The sequence below is a fragment of the Diospyros lotus genome, chromosome 3, assembly GCF_014633365.1.
Source record: "Diospyros lotus cultivar Yz01 chromosome 3, ASM1463336v1, whole genome shotgun sequence".
Classification (NCBI taxonomy): domain Eukaryota; kingdom Viridiplantae; phylum Streptophyta; class Magnoliopsida; order Ericales; family Ebenaceae; genus Diospyros; species Diospyros lotus.
Window position 1 is genome coordinate 40,111,575 of NC_068340.1, and position 16,844 is coordinate 40,128,418.

General features: G+C 36.7%; 1 protein-coding gene across 1 annotated transcript in view; it reads right to left on the reverse strand.

Annotated features, from left to right (window-relative positions):
• LOC127796304 (exocyst complex component SEC8) overlaps positions 1 to 16,844 on the reverse strand; it is a 44,633-nt gene that overhangs the window by 20,635 nt on the left and 7,154 nt on the right. Inside the window, exons 4-12 of the mRNA XM_052328377.1 lie at positions 15,722 to 15,895; positions 10,258 to 10,362; positions 9,030 to 9,139; positions 8,563 to 8,739; positions 4,369 to 4,540; positions 4,163 to 4,269; positions 3,333 to 3,640; positions 3,043 to 3,203; positions 2,728 to 2,843 (exon numbers count right to left, since the gene is read on the reverse strand). Coding sequence (XP_052184337.1) covers positions 2,728 to 2,843; positions 3,043 to 3,203; positions 3,333 to 3,640; positions 4,163 to 4,269; positions 4,369 to 4,540; positions 8,563 to 8,739; positions 9,030 to 9,139; positions 10,258 to 10,362; positions 15,722 to 15,895 — 1,430 coding nt within the window. The remainder of the gene's footprint in view (positions 1 to 2,727; positions 2,844 to 3,042; positions 3,204 to 3,332; positions 3,641 to 4,162; positions 4,270 to 4,368; positions 4,541 to 8,562; positions 8,740 to 9,029; positions 9,140 to 10,257; positions 10,363 to 15,721; positions 15,896 to 16,844) is intronic.

Here is a 16,844-nt window from a genome sequence, read left to right on the forward strand (position 1 = left end):
CTGTTGTAGCTCAATGCATGTATTCTCAGCATTTTTCAGATGAGGGGGCAAGTGGACGTGGTTGGAATGAAGAATAGAAGCTTGCCTATATGAGGTGTATAGACACTTAGAGCATGTTCATTTTGATGATTTTGTTGATGTATATTTGTGATGGAAGCATGTTGTATTTTGGGATTGAAGTTGGTTGTGATTATGAAGAATTTGGGTACATTTTGATGGATGTATATTGCCTCACGTTGGATGTTCGAACAATGAATTTTAAGGGGATATTAACTCAGTGATGTGTTGGTGCTATTATTCATTTCAGTGAATCTGCGTAAGTATACATGAAATGGTTAAATGAGGTGTTTCATGCAGTAAAACCATGAGCTTTTAAGGCTTAAAAGACTAAGGAACAGGTGAAGAACTAAGTGCAAAAGAAATAAAAGCCCTAACCAGAAAGGGAGAAGTAGAACAAAGTACAGAGCATTTGGACACAGGAGACCAAAAACTATCGACAGGATTCAAGACTCAGTTGACAATCAGTGAGAAAATGGCTCCTAGAATCGTAAATTGTCAATAGTTCCATGGGAACAACTGACAATCCGTAAGCAAAACACAGTGAGCACAACAGAGACAGTCAGCTTGGCTAGGCAACTGAATACTAATGGTTGACCATTTACACCAAATGGAAGACAGTTTGCTACACCAGCCCAGAACAGGCATTGTTTCCATCGATAGATGATTGGATTCCGCCGAAAAACTGTTGGGTTATGAAAAGGTTGAAGGTTTAAGCGTGAAATGGTTGAGAAGAAAACTGCTGATCAACAATTCCAGTACAAATAATCGTCGATAGTTTGAAGGAAACCATCAACAGTCTTGTGGCAGAAAATAGAACATACCTTAAGTCCATGAAGGATAAGGCTAAGATCAACCTAATAGCCCACAAAGGTACCCAAGTATGCCCAATAACACCCAACACCCTAATTGACTTATAAATTGGTCCACCCTGGTTCCAAGTACGTGTCAATGGCCTGACCACGGCTTCCCAGCTATGCATTTTGTTGTGCCACGATATCCAGCCTAGATGAGTTAATGGGAAACAGGATTCAAGGGCAGATGGTATCACGGGTAATTAAGATAATTAAGAGAGAATTTTCAACCCCATCCTTTTGTTAAATAATGAATTGATAAAGGATTAAAAGGTTCCAAAAGAGGGGCAAGTTGTAAATGGGACATATACAAAGCTATATACAAACCCAATTAGCTACAGTGATTTACAAGCCCCCCCAAAAAAAAATCAACTCGAGTGTTTCCCCACATCCAAAAGATTTAAATTAATAAACAGCAACGTGAATCCTTTCAAAGACATACAGAACTCTGAAAACTCCTCAAAAGATCTCATATTCCTTATTCTCCAGCTGCACCACACATGACACGGAGACTCATAAGGTTCAATATTTGTAATCTACCATCGAGCCCTAGCTTCAAACCATACCAAATCCAGAGTTAAACCATATCTAACCGAGACAAAGCATTACCCCAGTTGGTTCTGAAGACAGAAGATGGTAATCTAAATATCTTGCCCACTAAACAATGTAACAAGTGAATGATAATATCACCTTACTCTTATGTGTTAGACAACACCAGCCTGTCATAGTAATACACCTTTTCCAGGCAGTCTATTGCAAAAATAGGCTCCTATCCTATGTTGACTTCCATATTACCTTCCATGTTAAAAAGCAAAAGCCAAGTCACTATCCTCAATAAGACATCATTTGAAAAAAAACTAGAAAAGGTCACTGGAAGTGCCTTTGCAAACCAATCATTTCCCAGTGTTACATGAAGTGCACCTTCTTGGAGGCCTTGAAAAATATCAACAATCCACCCCCGGTGGTCACCATGGTGGTAGCACTGCGGTTCAGGCATTCTGTTGTGTCCCCTAGATTTGTGGTTCAAACCTTAAACCCATCCTAGTTGCATGATGGCTCAAACACATGAAGCCAAAATGAGGATGGATGCAAGGCCTACCACTCAAACCAGACATTCCCTAGCAAGGAAGGGCCCTCATGAGAGGGGTTGCTATGCTGGTCACCACCACCTTCCTCTTTTCCTATCCCCCCCCCCTGCAGGCACTAGAGAAGGAAACCACTCCACCACTAATGCATATTAGTGGACCATGATACTAATAAATCTGGGAAGTTCACTGTCAGCAACATTACAGCTAGCCATTACTACTGGTTCCTGTAGTCGATCAAAACCAATATTATAATCCTAGCCAATACTGCGTTATAAATGCATGTGTAGCATATCTCAGTATGCATAACCACCCACCAAATCATCACTGTCACCACCCACCATGTGCGATAGTTCATCATTGATAACTGCATAAAAGTGCAACTGCCCCACCTGTCCTCCTCATTGTAACATGCAGTCATCAAATCACCATCAGAACTAACACCATCTCATGATCATTACACATCAAAGACCTCCCCAGCACAATCTCCATGCTTGATTTTGTTACCGAAAGCAATACTATATTTTGAAATAGTCACTTTCATGTCCCTGGACAACCTTTGTGTGTGAGAATAGGAGTATATACAAAAATACACAACAAGAATATTCTTATCAGGAAAACCTCAAATTCAAATCAGAAATAGAAATTTCAGAACTGGGTATGCAAAGAAAATGGATACAGAAAACCATACAAAAATAGAAAGAATAAGGTAGAAGTTAAGAGTTACTAGCCTCTTTTGCTTGGAAGAAACCTTGTTTGCAAGTCGAGCTGTTTGTACAGCAGCATCTGCAGATGCAGCTTCAGGAGTTGCCCGAAGAATTTCACATATGAGCTGTTGGCATTCACTCTACAACAACAAAAATATATATTTTTTGAACTATAAGACTAAGTCTATATCCTTGGGCAAACAAAATGAGGAATAAGGATCTGAAGTAGTACTTAAGACTCCGTGTAAATTTTTAAAATTCATTACATAAAATTCAGCAATTAGCCAATATATTTGCATAAAAAAAAAGCAACAACAAACATGACACGAGAAAAACTACCTGCAATACTGTCAAGGAAAAGCCAATACTGTAACCTCCAGTACCATGAGAAGCTTCAGGATCAGAGTTCCAATTTATCTCCGCCATTGACTTTGGTGTGTTCATGTCACTTTGTTGTGAGGATTTTGATTCTAGAAGCTCCCCAACAATAACATGGTTCTCTGAACATTCATCACAACAACAACAACCACAACCCAAGCCCTTATCCTACTTCTCTGAATATTTATAATGGTTAAATTTAAATTCAATGTAGGGGAAAAATAATATGAAAAAGTAAGTATCTATCTTACCAAATATCCGAACGACAGTATCAAAAATTGAATTAAGAAGTTCCTTGGCTGCAGTCTGTGCAGTTCCCATTGGAGCCATCACAGGCGAAACTGGGCTGACTGCCAATAGCGTTCCAGTCAATGATATTCCATTTTGCCGCTTCTGCTTTGTCAACTGATAGCCCTCCAACTGTCCTTTCAGATAATGGAGACCAGCAGTAGCCGTTTGGGCAACCCGATCAAACTCAGCCCTTGAGCAATTAAAGTGCTCTGCATGAGCTTTAATCTTGCCAGCGATAATGTCATGAACTGTGGGACGCAATCTTTGGCTGTTATAAAGGAAAATTATAAAAAAAAGGTTAAAAAAATTATCATTTTGAAATACCAATCAAAGGTTAACCTCACAGTATGATCACTATCAGTTCTGCAAAGGAGCTCCCCGAAGCAAGTAAAACCCAACATCATCAGTCATCAATAAAACAGAGGGGCCAAATGGGAATTAATTATTTCTCAACATGGTATTCATATCCAGATCAGTTCACTTTTTCACGGAAGTATCACATCATCATAGCACAATGTTAAAGACTACTTAAAATGTTAAAAAATCACATTTACTTAAAGACAGCATCCAAAACTTATTGTAACATATATACTAGTGTTGAATTGTTGGTAGCAATCTGTTGTTGGTTTCCTACCCTTATTTTCAATGCAAGCAATCAGAATCTAGTTAAAAGAGAATACACAACATATTTAGTCCTAGGCCTTATAGTTCATATATCCATACCATAGAAAGGCCTGGTTTGGGTGAGAACAGGTATAGTGTGCAAAGAACCAGATCAAGAACTGCATACCATATCATAGCACCAGCAGCTGCAACTTTGCCAAGTAGATAGAGACACTCGACCATTGTTTGTAAATACTTCACATGAAGTGGAACATTACTCTTAGTCATGACTTCCTGAAAGCAAATTTAAAATCAAAATCATAAGAAACAAGACAAGACAAAACAAATTAGAAGGTAATAGATATGATTGTAAATTATGTACAGCACACATACAACAAATTCATCAGGAGTGGAATGTGAAAGCCAAGTCGGAATCTGACGAGAAACTAATTTCACATCCTTCGGAGTAGTATCACCGCCATTGGCCCTTATTGCAGTATGCCCATCTGATGCAACTTCACCTATCTCCACACCACCATCTTCATCATGGCCATCAAATGATGACCTGAAAAGCATGTTCAGATAGCACATATTAGGAGATATGGCTCATAAAGCATGTATCACTAAGAATGAAACAGGAGAGAGGGGGACAGAGAGAAGAAAAAAAGCACTCTCTCAGAATAGCAATTGGATATAGCTTCAGACGTAGTTTCAACAAAAAAGATGTGAATTTCTCTCAATGAAGCCTATGGAAGCATATTTGAGTTTCAGAAACCAAAGTGACCATTTAACAGACTGTACTTGCTGACCTCCAAAATACTTGTGAGCTGAATATTTGCTTATCAGATTAAAAGTACGTATAATCTCCCATAGGTTTTTCAATTTAAATATGTCTACTAACTCCTAGTACTTGGAGACACATGGAAGTGGGACGGAGGAGAGAGTGCAGAAAAAAAGGAAGATGAATTAGAAAGGGGAGAGAGGGAACGGAGATAAGAAATCAGGGGAAGGGAGAAGAAGAAATCAAAGAGAGAAAAATCACTTATTGATGTTATTCCTATATTAATCATTGTTTTGTTTACATGTATAATCTCTATTTATAGACTTAAAATCCTAAAACAACTGACTCGTCAAACTAATCCAATCACAAAATTTATTAAAATCCAAAATCTGAATCTCTGAAACATGATAATTTTAAATCTAAAATATAAAAATTTCTTATCCTAGAAAAAACTCAACCTTGAAGCTTTGTAGACGCAACCTGCTCAATCACCCAACATAAGGTGAGTAAATCACTCAACCATAAGATCAGTAGTTGGATGATCTTTTGCCAGTGTCAGCCATGCATGTGTGTAAACAGTGGTCTAAACCTGATGTCAACACCAACTCACCAAGAGCAGAAGAACTTGACATTGTCACATGAAGATCATGCAAACTCCTGTGCACCTCAAATAGGTTCAGATCAAGCTATTGCAATTCCTCTCTAGTAATTCATATGCAATCTATATCTGGATGATCCACCAACGAACAAGAAAATGTTGAATCTCCATCTGTAGTGAAAATAACCCTCATCTAAAATAGTATCAATTTTACCTTTGTATGTAGAACTAAAGGTTGATTGTAATGGGATGTTGGGCTCTAGATCAAGGTCCATAATGATTAATGGGTCAACAAAAAGATCATCTGGAGAAGTAGAATGAACTTTATATGCAACAAGGTCCTCGACATTATATGTAGAGCTAAACTTAAAGTTAGATGGTATATCAATGACATGCAAATGGCAGCTGCTTTAAAATTTTAGAAGGACCAGCCATATGAATTTGCAACTAGGAAATGAATCCCAAAGGGAATCACTACAGTCTAAGTCGGATCATAACAAAATCTATAATCCTTACTCATGTGAAATTGTTGTGAAAAATCACTTGAAGTGATATTGAGCCTGATTGGTAAATCTTGAGAGGAAGAAGAGCTTTTGAGAAATCATATTTCAGAAGATTTGAGAACTTATTGTTTATCCCTACATCGATTCATTCTAGCATTTGATATTTGATTATACAACAAGATGAAGAGAAACACTTTTTATTTGATATACTACCCTTGTTGTAATCATTGACCTATGGAGGTGTGAGTTACCATGACCTCGTTAATTGATTCTCACTTGAGAGTAAGGGAGTTGTTGTATTCTAGCTTGTGAGCAAGGGATCTTGCAGAATCAACGATTGTGGAAGGTTTACTAGCACCTGCAAAGCTAGGGGATTGTGCTGTGTGTATGGTGGTTATTGTTTCCACAGTGAAACATGCAAATTGAGATTTGAGAAGACAGGACATAGGCTTCGTTTCAAGCATAACTAAACCTCTATAAAAGAGTCCTCCCTCCCAAGACAGAAAGAGTCATCCCTCTCTTGCTTGCATTTGCTTTGGATCTATTTTATTCATATTAAAAAGAGCAAGCACATATCTCACCCTTAAAACTATCTAATAAGATTTCAGTTTAACAAGTTTTGAAATCTCACTCATATTTGAAATCCAACTCACCCCCCCCCCCCCCCCCCCCCCCTCTCTCCAGTTGCCTATCAGGCCACATGTAAGACAATGATGAATCAATGAAAAGCATTCAGGTTTCATGTACAAGGATCAAACAGAGCTACATAACTTTGAGCAACAGGAAAAAAACTTGCTGAAGAATGGTAACAAGTCGTAGTGTTTAAAGGAGATGGAACTACAATACCGAGGTATTTTGATTGTTGTGACTGATTATGATGATGAATCAAGGTTAGCTCGTATACCAAAAATTGATGTGGGATGAAGAAGAATGTGCAGAAAAGGAAGAAAAAGAAGGGAAAGGAAACCAAGAGAGATAGAGAACAGAAAGAAGAAATCAGGGAAATAAGAAGGGAGGCAAAGACAAGATGGGAAGAGCGAAATCATAGAGAAACCCACATAATCAATGTTATTCCAATATCATATTGTTTTGTTTACATCAATAATCTATCCTCAAACAAGTATGACTTTCAAACTACTTTTATCACAAAACCCATTAAACTTAAAAGCAAAAAACAACAATAATAACCAAAAGTCCTAATCCCACTAGGGGGGTTGGGTGCATCAATTATTATCCCCCAATTTCTATCCAAGGTCAAATCCTCTGTAAAGCCATTATATCTATTTCAAAATACAAAATTCAAAAACCTAATCTCAAAAATATGATAATGTAAAATCTAAAACACAAAAGGGCTATTTAGTTGTGGAAAATAATTTCCAGTTTTCTATCTCCAACTTTCTATAAAATGTCTAGTTTTCATTTTCCATAGAAAATTTAGAAAACCCATTTAAATGTTAGAAATACAGAAACTAATTTCCAATCTAGAAAATTAGAACATATGTTCAAAAAAAGGAGAGAGGTTTTAATTTTTTTGAAGGAGATGGAGATGATTTGTGAAAAAATTTTGGAAACCCACATTTTTCAAATCTCCAAATTAATAAAGAAAACTTAGACAACTCATTTTAGGAGTTCTCCAAGTTTAGTTCAATTTTGGAAACCCGGACTTTCCAAATCTCCATTTCCATTTGGAAATTTTTTGTATTTGAACAACTTTTCTACTTTCCCATTTTCTGTGGAGTAATTTTCTGAAAAACTAGGACTGTTTTCCACAACTGAACAGCCTCAAATTTTCTTCAACCTTAGCACATCACAAATCCAAGTTATCCAACATGTTATTAAATAACATGATGCGGCTTATAATAATTAACAATGAGGAAAACATAAGCAGGCTTTCCAATGAAGGAATATTTTGAAATAGAACTCTGAGATACAAAAATAGAAATGTAACAAATTTGATCCAAAAACAACAACAACAACAACATATCCAGCCTTTATCCCACTATGTGGGGTCGGCTATATGAATTCTAGATTTCTATGTGGGTTACGCCCCAACAGATAGTTTGCCTAGAATTTCTATTTGGATCCGACTAACTTTTACGTTGGTTGTCGGCTACCTAACGTAATCTTCTTCCTTTATCCGGGCTTGAGACCGGCAATGGATAATATCCCCTTGCGGAGTAATGATGAAATGAAGTTTCAACACCATCTTCATATGGAGAAGTTTCATGAGATGGTGGTGAATGAATGCAAAACCAAATGAATGCAAGTAATTATTGCTTTCTTGTAGGATTTTCATTGTAAACATGAACTCAATATATTCAGTAGATTGAAGTGAAAAACTGATTACTTTTATAAAATATATAACAGTTGTATTCCATATGTGCCTATACAAATTTCCATATAAGCAATGTACTGTCGTATCTCATAGTATTCATATCTTAAATATAAAAATTTGCGATAATGCAAATCTTCTCATTCTTTATCTCTTTTATATGTGTACACACCATAGAATGCCACAGCAGTGCACTCTTAGAATGAAATGGAAGGAAATTACAATCAAATGCATATTATCAGTAATACAATATGACCATATATATGAATGCCAGTGTAGAACAGAAGTTCAGAACAAATATAAGAGCCACCAATAGTTAAAAATAAAGCTAAAACATCAGTTACAGAACTGTATCTCAAAGTTCTTGTCTTACCCCCCATCAACAGAACTAGGTCTATAAGATCCATCTCCAAGCCCAAAAGCACCAAACTGATTGTCACCTTTTAGTAGCCTGGTTCTTCGAGAGAGAGGTTGTGAACTGTTCACTGAAAATGCAACACTGGTGGTCGGCACTTCATCATCCCTGTCATTTATACTCGACGAAGCTAAGCTGCAAAAGATGTAAAGAGCTTAAGCAATGAAACAAATGCCTTTTAAGAAAAGAGCACAATTTAATGGCAAGCATTCATAGAACTAAATGCAGCATCTAAAGCAAAAATATGACTTGCATTGCACGGCCAGAATGAGACTCCCTAAGCAAATGTAAATAAATACCAGCAATATTCCTGGCTCACCCTTGTCTAAAAATAAAGAGAGCATAAATAAAGTTAAGGAGTTCGTATTGTAAACGAATGGCAATTCAAGAAACTTCACGGAGAAATAATAAACAAAAATAACTACCTATATTCACCCTTGTTGTAAAGATGATCGTGCAAATCCTCCAAAATTTTATAAAAGAGAACTCCACGTAACTTTGTTAATTCAGAGCGAACATCTTGAAGTGCACCAACCTAGCCAAAATAAGATTAAACATGAAAAGTAACCCCTCAACATGTTTATAATGCGATTCCCACAAGTTTGCAAATATTATCCAAAATTAACATTTCAGATAACTGAAATGTCAACAGTTAGGTTTCATGTTTTATCCCTAAAAATCCATTTTTTTATGAGGGAAAAGACAACTATAATAATTATGAGAAGCAAGGAGTAACAATGGTTTTTATCCAATTAAAGTTGATGCCACTACATCATAAAAAAAAATGTGAAAGAGGTCTAAATTCACATATTCAAAACATTGTCCAAATACAAAAATGAAAAAATAACATCATGCCCAGTGATATGAGAATTGAACTGAACCAGCAAGAAAACCAGTTCAGTTCATGGCAAACATCGTCATTTTTTTTTTTTCAAAGAACCATAGTTGGACTGGTGAACCAGGCCGGTTAAACTGGTTGATCCGGTCAAGGTTTTTTATTTTTATTTTTGTCTTTTTATTATTTTATGTTATTTTTAAATGATAGAAAATATGATAATAAATTAATAATTTGAGATTTTCGAAAGGAGTTTTTTCTGTTTTGATACTGATATTTGAAAGGAGTTGATATTTACTATTTGAATACATCTATCATTTTGTTAATACATGGATAATTTTGTTTAATTTTTAATTTGTAATTTAAATATTTGATTGAGTTTTATTTTATTTTCATCATATATTTGTGTTAAAATTGTTGTATAAATTTTTTCTAATAGTAGAATAATATTACTTAATACACTTTTAAATTTATTAAGTATTATGTGAATTTTTTTTAATTTTTTATATCATCATTTTAATTAATTTTTATTTATTTATTTCATAAAAATACATCCTGGTTCAATCTCAGTCCAACCATTAAACCATGAACCTCTTCTCTTTCCGGTTCGATACCCCAGTCCAGTTTTCTAAACATTGATCATGCCCATCAAAACTGATATAGAACAAGTTTGAACTCAAAGAAACAAATTATGACACTTGGGTTAGATATCTTAATTTGGGAGTTAAATGAGTCTGAAGTTTTCACTAGAGATGTCTCTCCATTGGGAAAAAAAAAATAGTCTGATATTTAGAGCAAGAAAAATTATATAAACCAACCGTTTGAAGGCCCTCTCTCTCAAGCATGAGTGTTGACTGAACATGCAACTGTACAGCTGCATAAAATTGCTTCTCAGAAGTGAGCTTTTCAATACGGCTGGGAACCTGAGCACATCTCAGACAAAGTCAATCAGAACTCTTTCGATAAACCAAAATTGCAACATAGCAATCAATTTTTTGTTGGAAAGATTTATACAATGAAACATCAATCTAGTTTAAGAAAATAAATTTCACAACATTGATCTTTTTAATTTTTGAAGGTTTGAGGAAACATTAAGGCTTTTAATCTGGAAATTAGTCAAATTAAAATGGAATTATACAATAAAATGCCAAACTAAACATGCTTTAGATGAATAAATAAGGATTTTCATTAGGAGGGAAGAAGTGATTAGCAGCAACATAACCATAACTCCAAAATTCCAAAATGCCAACCTAAACGCAACCCCCCCCCCCCCCCAAGTGCGATTTTGTTCACCCTCATTTAACGGGGGTTAAAATAACCCTCGTGAAAAACTAACACCTCTGCTTCCCTCTTCTCTTCTCTCTGCTTCCCTCTTCTTCTCTCTGCTTCTCCCCCTCTCCTCTCCTCTCCTCTCTCCCCCCTTTCCTCTTCTTCTCCAGTAGCCGCCGCCGCCGCCTCTTCTCGCACGTCGATCGCCTTGCCTCGCCGACCGCGAGGCCCCTCTCTGCTTCCCTCTTCTCCTCTCTTCTTCTCTCTGCTCTTTGTTTCCCTCTTCTTCTCTCTACTTCTCCCCCTCTCCTCTCCTCTCCTCTCCTCTCTCCCCCCTTTCCTCTTCTTCTCCAGTCGCCGCCGCCGCCTCTTCTCGTGCGTCGACCGCCTCGCCTAGCCGACCACGAGGCGATGGCGCAATGCAACAGCGAGGCGGTGCAGAGGCGCAGCGCAGTGAGGCGTTGCAGAGGCGCGGTGAGGCGGGGCAATGCAGCGGAAGGCGGCGAGGGGGTCGACAATGGCGAGAGCAAGGGAAGGGGAGAAGGGGAGAGAGAGAGGGAAACGGGTGGGTGAAGACCCCCCCGAAATGACCTTTTTACCCCCCCAAACTAACGGGGGTAAAGTTACCCCTGTTAAAGGGGGGTGAACAAAATCGCACTCCCCCCCCCCCCTTCAAAAATATATATGTATATATATATATATATATATCACACAAATATAATAAAGGTAAGAAAGAAAATAAATGAGTCAGACAGATAGGTTCTGAAAAAGAAATAGACAGATTACAAGTAAAGAAATTTTCAAAAGGGTCGCAAGAGGCAAGAAAAATTTCATGCTGAAAATTCTTCCAACCAATATGGTAAGCCATTAGAACCTACCTGCCCATAAACCTAAAGCATTAAGGGCAAGGGGCAGGAGAACATATTTAAAATTCCAAATGGAGTACTAACAACTATTGTGATTTAGGATAGATAGGATATCATGAGAATACCAACTGGAGGCTTTTTTAGTGTTAGAAGGATAAAGAAAACTGTTGAAAAGGCTAGGGTTTAGATATGTAATGGGTTTATGGCAATTTAGAGGTAAAGCATGTCTGGAACAACAAATTTTGGGGCTAAAAACAGGTACAGAAGCTGGGTTATGAATATAATAATCTGAAACTGAAGATTAGGGAAGAGAGGGAGGAACAGCTTCTAGGCATCACACCAAGGGTTCTGTAGATAATTGTTCCATTTCACTACTAAAAAAGAAATTACAAACAAAGTCAACCCCTTAATGATGTGGTCACCAATCAAGACCCGGCTCAAAGCCGACCCGACCATGCCGGAATAATATTTTAATACTTCTTAAGTTTTAGAATTCTACTTGATTTAGGATTCTACTTTATGTTTCTACTTCGTGTTTGATTAGAGTTTTATTTTTATTAAGATTTTAATTGATTTTTACTTAGAATTAATTTTTATTAGGATTCTAGTTGGATTTTAATTACAAATATTAGACGGATTTGGATTAGCCAAATCGTTGTTGTTAAAATCCCGATCTTACTCATACGATTTTACGCTTTGGAGACCCCCAAATGATTCAAATCCCAAGTAAAATCTTATTTGGGGTAAAATCCTATAAAATCCCGATTTTAAGTGTATAATTTTAAGATTTTACGCTTCAGAGACCCCCAAACGATTTTACGCTTCAAGTATAAATTGCAACTTAAATCTAATGGAGAATATTGGAATCATCCTCTAAAGAATTTTAAACTATATTTTGCCTCTAAATTGCCTATACCAACATGTTAGTTTTGAGTTATATTTTGGAAGCATTATCTTTTGAGTTATAATAAAGAATAATCAGATTATTAAATGATATTAATTTATTTTTTATAAAATTGTGTTATTATAAACATATATTTATAAAAATTAAAGAGTATTTTTAATTGTCTCTAAAATCTTATGATTTTACGATTCGATTTTATGAACCCTTTTTTGATCCCACTTAAAATCCCGATTTTAACTACCTTGAGTCAAACACTATAAATATACCTAGAAGTTAGGGATTGTAATCAAGTTTTTCTCAATACAAATTTTAGCAACCTATTTGGGTTTTCTTAGCAAAATAGTATTCTTTTTGCGTCTTCTTCAAAGCCAAGGTTCGGCCATTGAAGTTTGTTCTTTCAAGAATTTATTTTAGTGTGTTTTTTTCACACTCGTGCTACACGCTACGTCAAATGGTATCAAAGCGGTTCATCAACCAATCAGATGGCCAATCTTGAAAGTAACGGTAGCAACCAACCTCGTTATGGTGATCAGAGGTTGTCCGTAGTTTGGAGAGCAATCAAAAAATAACGGGACGTAACTCGTACCATCCAGCAACGATTGGAGCAAATCAGCAATCAATTGGGCACCTTAGTACGAGTTGATGATGACAGGAACCTAAATAACAGAGTGAATCAAGCCGAGGCGAGAACATCGCCCATTAATCATGTCCTTGTTAATCCTAGAAGACTAGTGATTGAAGATAGCGATGAAGAGGATGATTTTGGTTGAGTAATAGCTAACCCTAATGTTAGAGGGGTTAGGAGGAATGCGCATCAACACAACCATTAGAGCAACGATGAGTATAAACTAAAAGTTGACATTCTAAGTTTGTTTTCCCTCAACACACTCAACACATCCCGAATATGCCCCACATGCTATTTGGGAAGATTTGTCTATGGACTTCGTGTTAGGCCTACCGCAAACCCAACGAGATATGGATTCTGTTTTTGTAGTGGCTGACAGGTTTTCCAAGATGGCACACTTTCTTCTATGCAAGAAGACAACAGATGCAGTAGCTACAGCCAAACTGTTTTTCAAGGAGATTGTTCGACTACGTGAAGTCCCTAAAACTATTACTTTTGATCATGATACAAGGTTCTTGAGTCACTTCTGGATTACCTTGTGGAGGATGTTCGATTCATCTTTGAATTTTAGCAGCACAGCATATCCCCAGACTGATGGACAGGCAAAGGTGGTGAATCGTACCTCGGGAAATCTGATTCATAATGTTTGCAAAGACAAGCCAAGACAATGGGACCTAATCATCGCTCAAGCGGAATTTGCCTACAACAACGTCATGCATAGCTCAACAGGAAGATCACCATTTTCCATCATATACATGAAAGTTCCTAATCATGCATTGGATTTGGTAAAATTGCCAAAGGTACTAGGTTTTAATGTTGCAGCTAGTGACTTAGCTGAGCACGTTCAAGCAGTTCAGGAAGATGTCAAGCAAAAGTTGCACAAGGCAAATAAGAAGTACAAGGGACCAGTTGACAAGCATAGGAAGCACACGGTATTTGAGGTTGGAGATGAAATCATGATATTCTTGAAGAATGAACGGATTCCAGTAGGACAGCAGAACAAGCTCAAGCTAAAGAAGTATGGTCCTTACAAGATTACAAAGAAGATCAATGATAATGCTTATGTTGTGAATTTGCCTAATCATATGGGTATTTCCAAAATATTCAATGTTGTTGATCTTTCTTTATATTTTCCAGATGTTGAGTTGTCATACCCAGATCATAATTCGAGAACGAATTCTTCTCAAGTAGAGGTGAATAATGCGGTCACCGATCAAGACCCGGCCCAAAGCCGACCCGACCATGCTGGAACAATATTTTAATACTTCTTAAGTTTTAGAATTCTACTTGATTTAGGATTCTATTTCATGTTTCTACTTGATTTAGGATTCTATTTCATGTTTGATTAGGGTTTTTATTTTTATTAGGACTCTAGTTGACTTTTACTTAGGATTTATTTTTATTAGGATTCTAGTTGGATTTTAATTATAAATATTAGATGGATTTGGATTAGCCAAATACTATAAATATACCTAAAAGTTAGGGGTTGTAATCAAGTTTTTTTCAATACAAATTTCAGCAACCTATTTGGGTTTTCTTAGCAAAACAGTCTTGTTTTTGCGTCTTTTTGAAAACCAATCTTCGTCCATTGAAGTTTGTTCTTTCAAGGATTTATTTTGGTGTGTTTTCTTCACACTCGCGCTACACACTGCGTCACTTTAACCTGGTAGATTCAATAGTCTCACCTGAAATTTTCACGACATATAAAAAATAATGCCATGGTGCAATGAGTGCAGTAAACCCTTGCCTTTGTTATGCTATACTGAGAAGATCATGGCACTCCCACCACTAAAACTCATCCAACTGCCAACTTCAAGATCCAGTAAATCACCACAGTATAAGCAGGTATCATTATCAACTCTTTAATCTCCTCATTCCCAAGTTCCATCCAGAACATAAAAGAAAAAGGTCCCTATAATCTGAAGAGATGTCAGACTTGGTGGCATATGAACCTCCAGTTATTTCAGCATGGAACCAGTGGCAGTAATCTCAACCAACACCATATCTGGCAACACTTCTATGCATGCTCTCATTCAGCTTTATGTTGCTAATTTAAGTCATTGAAGATAGAAAATAATTCCTACAGCAAAAGCACCCAGCATTCAAAGGTCTTTCCCCCTTAATTTAAAGATAGAAACCTATTCAAGGAGATGCGGAGCCTAATGTCCTTTTCTTGCTCTGTTCAAGGGGTAGTAATTTTGGTTCACACTAGAACACTGCTACATCATTAGACCATTTTGCTGAATTAACAGGAAATCGCCAATTCTTTCTTGAGTCCATTACACAGCACCAACAGTGACAAAGCTTTGGTTAGATAACAGGAAGGAAGCCATTTAGATGTCACTGCATATTCTCTTACCCAGCACATCCCAGTTGGGACATTCTTCTAGGAACTTAATTGACAGAAAATCTAAACCAAGGACGTGCCACCACATTCATCCTCGAAGACATCTGATAACTTTGGATATGATACCAGAGCATAATATAATTAACCTATTAGAAGACATATGTTCTAGAAATCTTTTAGTCGCCACAAGAATGAGAATATCACAAAACATTTCAGAACATAAAGTGAACATTAGGAGAGAAAGTAGTATCAACAAAAATAACAAACCAACCTTTGCTATGCCCTCAATTTGATCTAACAGGGAGATAATGTGACGCAATGTAACAGACCGGTACCAGAACTGATGTAATTGTTTGTTACGGGCACCGAGAAGCTTCTTTGCCTCAGCCAAATCAACCTTTAGGACAGCAATACTTTCAGTAGACTCACTAAACAAACGCAAAATCTGGAGAAAAAGAGAAAAAAAAAAATCATTATAAATCAAAAGGTAAAGGTAAGCTAATCAGTACAATCTCAAAGCCCCAAAGAAGAGAGAGAGGAAATAAAGCAAAAAACGAAGACCAATAAGGAAGACAAAGGCATACAATCACTCAATGAAGTCCTAGTCATGCAAAGAAAAAAATCACCCCCTCCCCCCTCTGGAGATCTAAACACTGTTGATAATGTTATGTTGTTTCCCAAAAATATGAATCTGCAAAGCACAACTTTACTGATTGATGCAACTAATGAAACTATAAAAGGGGAAGGGGATAAGGTTTTTAAAACCTGTAGGACGAGATTAGAAGATTCAAAGTTAAAAAGGGAGCATGATAGATGGATAGAGGCTGAGGATAAAGGAAGTAGCACACGTTGAAATTTAAATCAGATAGATAATTCTAAAGTTTAAAATTTTGTTCAAGTTTTAAAGTTTGATCTGTTTCCTAATTTTTAGGCAATAATTCTCCCTAGTTTCTAGGGGATAAATGACCTAAATTTTCTCCTATTTTGTAGGAGAAAAAGTAGGATGTAACCTGTATATATGTACCACATGTATTCAATAGAAATTAATCAAGCTTTCAAAGTTTTTTAAGCTTGTTTCATGGTATCAGAGCCTTGTTTTGATCATAAACAGCATTGAAGTATTGGCTGTTTCGATCATTGCCGAAACCTAACAAAATCCAACCCTAACCGAAGCCTCAACCACAAGCTCTCCGAGCACCCTTCCTCCTCCTCCTCCTCCTCCTCCTCCTTATCCACCAGATTTTTCCACAATTCCTATTGATAATCACCCTCTACAAATTACTAAACACAAGTTAAATGAGAGTAATTTTAGAGAGTGGTTTCAATCGGTGATACTGATGATTAAAGGAAAAGGCAAAGCAAGGTATCTAACCGATTCCGTCCCCACTCCACCA